The following is a 12,513-nucleotide window of genomic DNA, read 5'->3' on the forward strand; positions in this document are numbered from 1 at the left end:
TTTATTTTATTTTATTTTTTATTTTTATTTTATTTTATTTTCATTCTGTTTCTTTTCATTATTTTTTATCTTTCTATATTTTATTAGTTTTATTTTACTTTTGTCTTTAATTTCCAATAAAAAAAATATTTGCATCATATATTTTTTTTAATTCCTGAAATTAAGTTTGGTGTTACCTAGCTAATTTTATTTTAATTTTGCTTTATATATTTCGAATTTTTTGCTTAAGTTTAGTTATAATTTTTGAAAATTTCTATAGTTAAGTGTTTAGTATTTTTATTTTATTATTTTACACAGGTTATCTCACTGGAAACTCTCTACACTCTGACGTAGAGAATCCCATCTTTTCTTGTCTTATGTCTGTTCATGAGGAGGAATAGGGATAGGGAACCTCTTTTAGACTTTGATCCTGAACTCGAAAGGACTTTTAGGCAGTGTTTGCAACAAGCAAGACTTTACAAGGCTGAAGAATCCACTATGGATCATAACAATGCTGCTAATACCAATGTGGCAAATCCGAATGGGAATGAGCCTAGAAGAGTGCTTGGCTCTTACACTGCTCCTAATGCAGATCTTTATGTTAAAAGTATTGTGGTGCCTCCTATAGCTACAAACAACTTTGAACTGAAACCACAACTAGTTACTCTTGTTCAGCAGAATTGTCAATATCATGGACTCCCTCAAGAAGATCCAAATCAGTTTATTTCTGATTTTCTGCAGATTTGTGACACTGTGAAGACCAATGGAGTGAATCCTGAGGTATACAAAATCATGCTCTTCCCATTTGCTGTGAGGGATAGAGCAAAGCTATGGTTAGATTCTCAACCCAAGGAGAGTCTGGATATTTGGGATAAAGTTGTCACTGAATTTCTGACTAAATTTTTTCCACCTCAAAAGATGATTAAGCTAAGGGTGGAGGTTCAGACTTTCAGACAGAAATATGGTGAGACCCTTTATGAAGCTTGAGAGAGATTCAAGCTACTGACTAGGCAATGCCCTCCAGACATGTTCTCTAGATGGACTCAGCTGGATATCTTTTATAAGGGCTTATGTGAAATGTCCAAGATGCGCTTAGATAATTCTGTAGGTGGTTCTTTGCACATGAAGAAGACACCAATAGGAATCCTTTGCACTCTGAAACCTCTCAGAAGAGAGGCGTGTTGGAAGTGGAAGCTGTTAATGCTCTTCTTGCTCAGAACAAGCTTATGTCTCAGCAAATAAATCTACTTACTCAACAGTTGAGTGGAATGCAAGTTTCAGCTGTCAACACCCAAAATCCACCTCAAGAGGCCCCTAATGACATGACAGGTAATTTTATGCAAAATAAAAATTATGATTATGCTCAATCTTCTTCTGAACAGGTCAATTACATAGGGAGTGCTCCTAAAAATCCCAATAATGATCCCTACTCTAAGACCTACAATCAAGGATGGAGAGATCACTTAAATTTTGGGTAGAGAGAGCAATCTCAGAGGCCAAAAAAATTTAATAATAATTCTCAGGGTGGTTTTCAATAGAATAATTTTAATAACCATCAGTTTCAGTCATCTCAGTAAGCAACTTCTTAGCCCCAACAGAACAATGATTTGGAAGCAATATTGGCAAGTTTTAGACAGAAAACCAGAGCATCAATCAAGAACTTGGAGATTCAGATGGGTCAATTAGCCACAAAAGTTAATGAAATTGATCAGAGGACCACTAATAGCCTTCCTGGTAACAAAATTCCAAATCCAAGAGAGGAATGCAAGGCTATCACCTTGATAAGTGGACAAGTGGCAAGTACGGAAGCACAAGTTAATGAGGAGCCAGTTGAAAAAGAAGCTCCAGAGGAGAAGAAGGAAGAAGTAGAGCACGTCCCTTCAAAGCGTGCGGACAACCCATTCCCAGACTCTCTTGACACTTATCCTACATTGCCAAAGGCTCCTGAGTACAAGCTTAAAATGCCATATCCTCAAAGACTTAAAAAGGAGACCAAGGACAAGTAGTTTTCAAAGTTCTTAAAAGTATTTAGAAAGTTGCAAATCAATATTCATTTTGTTGAGGTTTTGGAGCAAATGCCTCTCTATGTCAAATTCATGAAGGAGTTGTTATCAAAGAAGAAGCCTTTAAAGGGAGATGAGATAGTGGTCCTAACTAAGGAATATAGTGCCATCATTCAGAATAACTTGCCAAGGAAGATGTCAGACCAGGGAGCTTTAAAATCCCATGTACCATTGGGAGCACCACCTTTGAGAAAGCGTTATGTGATTTGGGAGCAAGCATCAATTTAATGCCCTTGTTTGTGATGAAGAAGTTGCAAATCCAAGAGTCACAACCCACAAAGATAACATTACAGATGGCAGACAAATCTATAAAGCCTGCATATGGATTGGTGGAGAATGTCTTGGTCAAAGTGGGTAAGTTCTTCCTCCCAGGAGATTTTGTAATTCTTGACACAGGGGAGGATGCAAATACCTCTATAATTCTAGAAAGACCATTTCTAGCCACTGGAAGAGCTCTGATTAATGTGGAAGAAGGTGAATTAGTGCTTAGAGTGCATAATGAGCAACTATTCTTTCATGTTTTCAAAGATATACATTCAGCAGGTGAAGAAGAGAGATGCATGCAGACCGAGATAATTAATCCAAACCTTCAAGAACCCCCTGATGAATTCAATATTCCTTTTGCTGAGATTTTGGAGCAAATGCCTCTCTATGTCAAATTCATGAAGGAGTTGTTGTCAAAGAAGAAACCTTTAAAGGGAGATGAGACAGTGGTCCTAACTAAGGAATGTAGTGCCATCATTCAGAATAACTTGCCAAGGAAGATGTCAGACCCAGGGAGCTTTCAAATCCCATGTACCATTGGGAGCACCACCTTTGAGAAAGCGTTATGTGATGATTTGGGAGCAAGCATCAATTTAATGCCCTTGTCTGTGATGAAGAAGTTGCAAATCCAAGAGTCACAACCCACAAGGATAGCATTACAGATGGCAGACAAATCTATAAAGTCTACATATGGATTGGTGGAGAATGTCTTAGTCAAAGTGGGTAAGTTCTTCCTCCCAGCAGATTTTGTAATTCTTGACACAGGGGAGGATGCGAATGCCTCTATAATTTTAGAAAGACCATTCCTAGCACTGGAAGAGCTCTGATTGATGTGGAAGAAGGTGAATTAGTGCTTAGAGTGCATAATGAGAAACTAGTCTTTCATGTTTTCAAAGATATACATTCAGCAGGTGAAGAAGAGAGATGCATGCAGATCGAGCTTATTAATCCAAACCTTCAAGAACCCCCTGATGATGCACAGTAGAATTTGCAACTCAAACCTCCCTTGGTAACAATCCATAAAATTCCTCCTGACATCAAACCTAAGTTTGGTGTCGGGAATGCATCATCCACCAAGGCGGAGGTTCCCAAAAAGAAGAAAGTACCCAGGGAATGGAGAAACAAAAAGATCGCCACTGAAGGTTTCTCCCCAGGAATGAAGCTGGTGTTGACTAGCAATCCAGTGTGGACTTATACAGTAAACAGAATCCTCTCTCTGGAGCATATTGAGCTACTTTATGGAGACACAGGAAAGAAGTTCAAGGTGAGGGGTGAAGAACTGAGCCCCTATGATCCTCCTCCTTAGAGGAGCTGACCGTCAAGCTAGTGACGGTAAAGAAGCGCTTGTTGGGAGGCAACCCGATGTTTTCGTATCCTTAGTTTACTGTTGCTTTAATTTTATTATTTATTTGAATTTCATTGAGTTTTTACTGTTTTTTCTTTGTTTTATGTGTATTTTGATCATGCTGAATATTAAAAAAAAAAAATAGAAACAGGTTCCTAAATACAAAGTTTCGAACACCCGGGAGGATATTGATTCAAATTTGGGTGACGCCTAACTTGAAAATCTCAAGTCAAGCACCACATACTACGTATAGAGGAGAATTTTGCACTGGAGGGTCTACGCCTAACTTGAGAATTTTCAAGTTAAGCGCCGCATATTACGTACAAGGGAACGATTCTTTCTGTAGGGTCTGCGCCTAACTTGAGAATTTTTAAGTTAGGGCAAGCTGTGAAGACACACCTCAAATTAGGCGCAATCGAATTCAAATTAGGCGCAGGTGTTTGGACTCTCGGGAGGCCTCAAATTAGGCGCAACTTCTTTCAAGTTGGACGCAGCGGTAGCTGGCACTCACAGGTGGTCTCAAGTTAGGCGCGTTGAAATTCACGTTAAGCGCCAGGTTTGGGGTCTTCACTCCAAGTTGGGCGCAACAAAGCCTTAAGTTGGGCACCATTAGTGAAGAAAGCATAGAAGTTAGGCGCCCGGGTTTACAAGTTAGGCGCCAGGCCATATGTCCAACCATCAAGTTAGGCGCCGTATAAAACTATAAATAAAGTTAGGCGCCAGTGTTTTTTGTCTTTTTATTATTTTCTTGTTCTTTTGTATTAATATTTATTTTTATTCTTCCATACCTTTTTTTTTATGTCTCTCTATTTTCAGTTCTTCTTTACTTAAAAACAAGTAAACTTTTAAGTTTGGTGTTGTCGCTTCGCTTGTAGATTTTCTGTTTATTTTAATGGCACTAAAGGGAGGCAAATCATCTTCACGGAGGAGCACAGCCTGAAGAATGAAACGGCCACTAGGATAACTGAGGTAGTTGAGTTCCTTTCATTCTATATTTCTTCCCGTTCTTACTATGTTATGTTCATGTTTTCCATTGTTTTGTCTTAGTTATTGCGTGATCCTTTGTTACTTCAATTCCTAGGTTCTAGTTTAATCTGCTATTTTTTTCTATTATTTGCTTTAATTCTGAAAGGTGTCTCATGTATTGCTCACTGAACTTGAATTCAAAAGAAAATGAAGAAGAAAAAGATGTATTGCATGAGAAATAGAGTTTATGACAAAGAGTAGTCTTATTTACTTAATTGTGGTGGTATTCTCTTTGATTCTAAATGCATGACATGAACCGTGAATATTTGAATTTGAATCAAATAATGTTAATGTATAAGGAATAGGAATTTAGAGAACTATTATGAATTCTCTGAAGTTAGTGAAAGCTTAATCCTTGAAGCAAAAGAAACAGCAAAAGAAAAATAAAAGCAAGGTCCAAGGCTCTGAGCATCAATGACTAGGGAGGTCAAACATGATTAAAAGCTCAAAGAGTTGTTTTCCTAGTCATCTGCTTGTGGTGTGAATGTGTCAAGTAATCCTTGAGACAGAGCACTAAGAGTTGAGATCAAATGCATTTAACAGAGTATGCCAAAGGCTTTGAGCACCACTGTCTGGAAGTAACTGAAAGAAAATTTAGAACTTAAAGGGAGTTCCCCAGTTAAGTGCTTGTGGTGTTTTTTGTGTCAAGTAACCCTTGAGACAAAGCATTTAAAGTCACGGCTAGGCTCGAAGTGCAAAGCACCAAAAAAAATTTGCTGTGTTCAAGGATTAAACTGAAGTATAAAAAAAATAGAAAATTCATAATATTATCCGGATTCTAATTTCGAATGACAGTGACATCCTTCTGATTCAAAGAATAGTAAGATGCCAAAACTATTCAGGATTGCAGTCGTAAATCCCACTTCAAGAAGAGACATGAGCTTAATGGAACTCTCACTCTCATGCAAATTCACATCCTAAGCCTATGTTAGTTTTGGTTGCTTGAGGACAAGCAACAATTCAAGTTTGGTGTTGTGATGCGTGAGCATCTTTCCTATCTTTCTCTTGTGAATTTGCATTTAATTTGTCAAGTTTAATCAAGAATTAATTATCTTTTAGCCACTATAGATGCTACTTTGAATTGGGTGCAATTCTGTTTATTTTAGGTAGCATTTTTGGCTGGATTTGATGGAGTTTCCGCAGAAAAAGAGAAGAAGGCGAATGATGCTGTCAACCCCGACCTCCTTGCACTCAAACAAGAATAACTTGTGCTACAGAAGTCTAATTAACGTGATTTTAGTGGCATTGGAAAGCTAACTTCTAGAGCTTTCCAACGATATATAATAGTCTATCCTTTCTTTTCATCCTGTATGGTCAAGGTGGCGCCTAAAGGAAAGCTTCACACGCCAAATGCACATCAAATGACGAGTTATTTGCTGCCTCAATAGCGTCATGAAGTTAGGCGCCAAATCCAGCCAATTAACAAGGGAAGAAGTGGTCCCGCGTCCAAATTTATGATGGCAGCGAAGATATTTTTTATTTTTTAATCAAAACTTTATTTTAATTACAAATAGGAAAATATATTATTTGGTTTTAGAAAATATATTTTACATTAATTAGGATTAGATATAAAAGAGAAAAGAATCAGCCTTTCAGGCTCTTCTCTTCTCTTCAACCTCATTTCGCACTTTACAGTTTTTAGAATCCTAGTTTTTTCTCTTAACCATGAGCAACTAAACCTCCTCTATTAAGGTTAGGAGCTCTGTCTATTGTATGGATTGATAATATTATTTTTCTATTTTAATTCATGTACAGATTTATATTTCAAGAATTGTTTTCGTTCTTTATCTTATGAATCTGGGTGGAACGGAAGTATGACCCTTATTCTAATTGAGTTCTTGTATAACTTGGAAAAGCTCTTTACTTGAACAACAGCTTGAAAATATATTCTCTTAAATTTCTAATTATCTGGACTTAACGGGATACGTCATATATAATCCTCTTATATTTGGGTAATTAGAATTTTTGTGGCATATAACTGGAATTGAACTTCACCCTCTAATTGGAATTAAGTGACCAAGAAATTGGCGGTTGATGAATTTTAGAGGAGACTAAAAAGGTCTAAGGAATTAGGGTTTAGTCACATATAGTTTGCCATGAATTAAATCTTGCATGATTAAAATAGTTAGTAAGAAAAGTCAATCCATAAAATAGATAACTCTAAAGCCTTAACTGTTTCTCCATACATATTTCACAACCTGTTTACTGCGTGCTTTTCTGATTCTTTGAATTACTGTTTAATGCAATTGAACTCTCAACACTCTTTTCTGTTTGTCTAACTAAGCCAATCACTAATCATTGTTGCTTGATCCATCAATCCTCGTGGGATCGACCCTCATTCACTTGAGGTACTACTTGGTACGACCCGGTGCACTTGCCGGTTAGTTTGTGGTCATAAATTCCGCACCAGGATTCATCCGGGAGCTTTGATTTTTTGAATGGTTAGCCAACGTGGTAATGGTGCGAAAAAGCTCAGGGAAGTGGTGCATGTGTGTGGACTTTACCGACTTAAACAAGGCATGTCCGAATGATTGCTACCCACACCCTAACATAGATAGATTGGTGGATGATACCTCAGGATTCCCAGTACTCGGCTTCATGGACACTTATTTAGGGTATAATCAAATACTGATGCATCCAGGAGACAAAGAGAAAACATTATTTGTGACTGACCAAGGGAATTTTTGTTACAAAGTCATGTCCTTTGGGCTTAAAAACGCAGGAGCAACATATCAACGACTAATGGACAAAGTTTTCAAAGAACAAATTGGCATAAACATAGAAATATATGTAGATGACATGGTAGTCAAATAATGCTCGGAAGAACAACACAAGCACGACCTCAATGAGATCTTTAAACAACTCAGGAGACACAATATGAGGTTAAATCCGGAGAAATACGCGTTCAGAGTACAGGGAGGAAAATTCCTCGGATTCCTACTGACTAACAGGGGGATAGAAGCCAACCCAGACAAATGCCTTGCAGTAATCAACATGTAATCTCCTCGGACCAAAAAAGAAGTCCAGCAGCTAACAGGTCGGCTAGCAGCCCTATCCCGCTTCTTGCCAGCAGTAGCAGAAAAATCTTACCACTTCTTCAACACCCTAAGAAAGATAGACAAATTTACCTGGATAGAGGAGTGCGAAGAAGCATTCACAAAATTCAAAAACACCTTAGGGTCGCCACCTATATTGAGGAAACCAGAACAAGGTAAGCCGTTAAACCTATTTCTTTCCATTTCAACTAACACAGTTAGTTCAGTGCTTGTAACAGACAATGGGAAAGAACAACACCCAGTATACTTCGTAAGTAAGGTATTACAAGGTGCCGAAACGAGATATCCAATGATTGAAAAATTGGCATTTGGGCTGATCATTACAGCTCGGCGGCTGCGACATTATTTTCAAGGATACCGAATTATAGTTCGGACCAATCAACTACTTCGCCAAATTTTAACAAAACCAGACCCAGTAGGAAGACTTACAAAATGGTCCATTGAACTCTCAAAATTCGATATTACCTATCAATCCAGAGGATCTCCTAAAGCCCAAGCCCTAGCTGACTTTGTCTCTGAATTCACCGGCGAAACGGAGGAGGCCGAACAATGGGAACTATATAAGGACGGTGCATCAAATGACAACGGATGTGGGGTAGGAATACTACTAAAATACAAAACAGGGGTGCACGCAGAACAATCAATCAAATTCCTATTCCAGACAATAAATAACCAGGCCGAGTATGAAGCATTATTAGCAGGGCTCAGACATGCAAAGGAAATCGAGGTGTCGAAGTTGTGGGTGTACTGCGATTCCTTACTCGTAGTACAACAGGTAACTGGTAATTTTCAAACTAAAGATCCCCTTCTAGAAAAATACTTGAATCTTGTTAAAAACATGATAACGGACTTTCAAACATTTGAAATAAAGTATATACCCCAAGAACAGAATTGTAGGGCAGATATCTTATCAAAGTTTGTCACATACAGAGATGATCAACACTCAGAAAACCTAGTACATCTCACACTGACAAAACATAGTCTAGATATGCAATATGTTTTAAGTATGACACACGAACAAGATTGGCGAACTCCAATAGTCCATTACTTGAAGACAGGAACAATACCGGAATGGGAACCGAGGTCTTTCAAAAGGAAAGCACACAACTTCACACTGATAGGAGATAACTTGTATAGACGAGGGTTCTCCCGACCATTACTCCGATGCCTCGAAGAAAACGATGCCAAGGCAGCTATTGCCGAGATACATGAAGGAATTTGCGGACACCATGTGGGAGGACGAAGTCTAGCCATAAAAATACTGAGAGCAGGTTACTATTGGCCGACTATAAGATCGAATTGTGCAACAAAGGTGCAACAGTGCGACGCATGTAAAAAATGCTCGCCCCTAATTCACAGCCCGGCCGAAACATTACATACAACCAACGTCAGCTGGCCATTCCACAAATGAGGATTAGATATCCTCGGCCCTTTTCCAGTATCACCGGGACAGGTAAAATTTCTTTTGGTAGCCGTTGATTACTTTACAAAATGGATAGAAGCACAGCCACTGGCGAGGATAACCTCGGACAAGGCCCTAAAGAAAAATCTGACTAAGGCTAAAGGTCGGTGGGCAAAACTTATACCCGAAATACTGTGGAGCTACAACACAACTCCCCAGACGACAACAAAAGGAAGTCCTTTCAGACTGGTTTATGGATCTGAATGCATGATTCTCTTAGAGCTTAACCAAGGCTCGATGAGAACCGAACACTTCGATGGAGATAGCAATGAACAAACAAGGCGCGTCGAGCTTGACCTTATTCAAAAAGGACACTACGTTACAGAGCTAAGGCAAAAGTCAATGCAATTGGCTATGAAACAACAATATGACAAGATAGTTCGACCAAGAACCCTTAAAGAAGGAGACCTGGTGCTCATACAACTCGAAGACATCCAAAAACCTCCAAGACATGGGAAGTTGGCAACAACCTGGGAAGGACCTTTTCGGATCGCTAAAGTTATCGGCGAAGGGGCTTACTGCTTAGAAACATTAAGCAGAACAACCATACTAAACACATGGAACATCTCATCACTCAAATATTATTATAGCTGATCATACTGATGTAACAAGCAGGATCGCCAGGTACTCTTTTTCCAAACCACAAGGTTTTTTCCCTAAGGAGGGTTTTACTCGGGTAGGTTTTAACGAGGCCGACCATCCCGCAAACCTCAAACACGAGGATCATTCAAATACGAAACAAAGTATACATACTCTATACTACTCAGTTATATTCTACAATATTACGAACCAACGATATCAAAGTTGGAGTCATAAATAACAAAATAGTCATATCATAGTCAAATTCTGAAATCAGAATTCGGAAAAACAGTCAATAAAACCGGAACAAACACCGGCTACAGTACTTCAAAACATACAAACTTTTATCTACTTATAAAGGCATAAAAATTCAAAAAGGCGGCGGCACATTCTCGTCATGATCTTCGCCCGCCTCATCTTGCACTAGCTTTCCATCAATAACAATTTTTGTCACATCAAGATGACGAACATCAAACTCAGGAGCAAACAACGACACTTGAGAAACAGCTCGGTCGAAGCCCGAGGTAAACATCTCTATACCTTGTTTCTCCAGCTCATGAATTTGAGCAGTCATCTCACCTTTCGTCTTATCACTATCCCTTATCTCGCTTTGAAGTAAACGAATATGATCTTGAAGACAAGTGATTTCATCCTTTTTCTCCCCCAACTTAGCAGTAACATCAGTAACAGCCTCTTCCTTTTCCTTCATCTTCGCAGTAATATCAATAATAACCTTTTCTTTCTCTTTCACTGAACGTTCCAAAGCAACAAACTTTTCCAAATCAACTTGCTGCTCGGAACCAAGTAATTCCGTAGTGCAACCAACGCACAACAGGCGAGCAGCAACCACCTGGTACACAAAACAAAATAGTAATGAGAACAAATAAGTCCGACCAACAGTAGCACAAACGACACAATGATTACAAACCTGAACGTATTTGCCTAAAGCTTCCACACCAGCACGACGAGCAAGGAGCATGTCCCCAGGGTACTGAGAAACCCTATCTGAGAGTTCAGCCAAAGGAAACTGATCATTCTAGAGAGAATGCGGACTCGTTCCAGGAATAAAACCATGAAGCTTACGTTGACGATCAAAAATAGACTGAGATTTCGGTAGTATTCTTATCCCTCTCAGACAACACCTCTAAAGAGTTGCCTGAGACATCTCTTTTCCTCTTTGAAGAGGCCGGCTGTGCAGCAGACAAAGCAGCATCCCCATCACCAATCTTCGGAAACGCAGAAGTGCTCACACCTTTCTCCTTTTTCTTGTCAAGAAAGGACTGAAGCCTCGACGAACTTAAATGCGGCACTCGTCCTCCTGAGAAAACAAAGAAACAAACTTCAGTAATCAGCAGTATACTAACAGTAAAGGTACACAGGTGCATTACCTAGATAAATTTTTAATCCTTCCCTATCATTTTCTTTTTAAAACTGCAATATCTCAGAAATTGATAAGCACTCGCCAGAAGCAAAATTCCCAACCAAAAAATCAATAACCAAATCCTCCTCCTCAGTCCTATAAGCCTCAAGAATTTGCACAGGCTCGGAACACCAGAAAAGTGGATACCTCTCTATTAACTCATCATCAAGGTAAAATGGATATTCAGTCTCCACGGACTGGACCTTTACAAATAGAGATTTGAAGTTTTTGAAAGAAGATTTGTAGAGAAAAGAAAACGCTAAGAGAAGGAGAATATTCAAGGAAATCCATTAAACATTGGAAAGCTTTCAGGAACGCCCAAGAATTTGGGTGTAGCTGAGAAGGAGCACAGTTTAATTGGGTTACCATATCACATTCAAAAGAAGAAAAAGGAAACCTAACATGCAACTCCAAAAGGCAAGGAGTATACATGTAAAAATATCCCCAATCTCCTCTACGCTCACAAACCCTATCATCACTGGAGCAGGGGAGAAGTTCAATAGCAACATTAGAACAATCCTTAGTCAATTTCAGACTACGAAGCTCCCGAAGAAACTCATAAGTACAATAAGAAGAAGCACGAGTCTTGACATCATCGTTCACCCAGTGATAAGGGTTATCTTGATCATCCTTAACTACTTTCTATTTTTCCTTTAACTTCTCTTTTTCCATTTTAGTTACGAAGAAAAAGAAGAAGAAGAAACAAAACAAAGAGCGAAGACCTAAGCTTTGGAAATCATTCTCTCGTCAAAACCAGGTAAAAAGGAAAGACTTTCAGAAGATTTCCAAAGGAACGAAAGAAATTAAACTCTATTACAACCCACTAACTAAGTGGGAAGATGGTGCACGAAATTATTACTCTCTTACAATTTCGCACACATGACCAGCAAGTGCACTGGGTCGTCCAAGTAATACCTTACGTGAGTAAGGGTCGAATCCCACGGAGATTGTTGGTTTAAAGCAATCTATGGTTATCTTGTAAATCTTAGTCAGGAAGTCAATTATGTTTATCAATTGAATTGTGAGTAACCAGTAGAGCATAAATTAAAAATTACTTGTTGTGCAGTAATGGAGAATATGTTGGAGTTTTGGAGATGCTTTGTCTTCTGAATCTCTGCTTTCCTCTGTCTTCTTGTTCACGCACGCACGTCCCCCTATGGCAAGCTGTGTGTTGGTGGATCACCGTTGTCAATGGCTACCTTCCATCCTCCCAGTGAAAACTACGCTCACGTGCTCTGTCACAGCACGGCTAATCACCGGTTGGATCTCGATCCGGTTGGAATAGGATTTAATATCCTTTTGCATCTGTCACTAACGCC

General features: G+C 39.0%; 1 protein-coding gene across 1 annotated transcript; it reads left to right on the forward strand.

Moving 5' to 3' along the window:
• LOC107633779 lies at positions 8,023 to 9,789 on the forward strand. Its single transcript, XM_016337378.1, has 2 exons — positions 8,023 to 9,064; positions 9,173 to 9,789. The coding sequence occupies exons 1-2, from the start codon at positions 8,023 to 8,025 to the stop codon at positions 9,787 to 9,789; spliced, it is 1,659 nt and encodes a 552-aa protein (XP_016192864.1).

This window comes from Arachis ipaensis, chromosome B03 (genome assembly GCF_000816755.2).
Source record: "Arachis ipaensis cultivar K30076 chromosome B03, Araip1.1, whole genome shotgun sequence".
Classification (NCBI taxonomy): domain Eukaryota; kingdom Viridiplantae; phylum Streptophyta; class Magnoliopsida; order Fabales; family Fabaceae; genus Arachis; species Arachis ipaensis.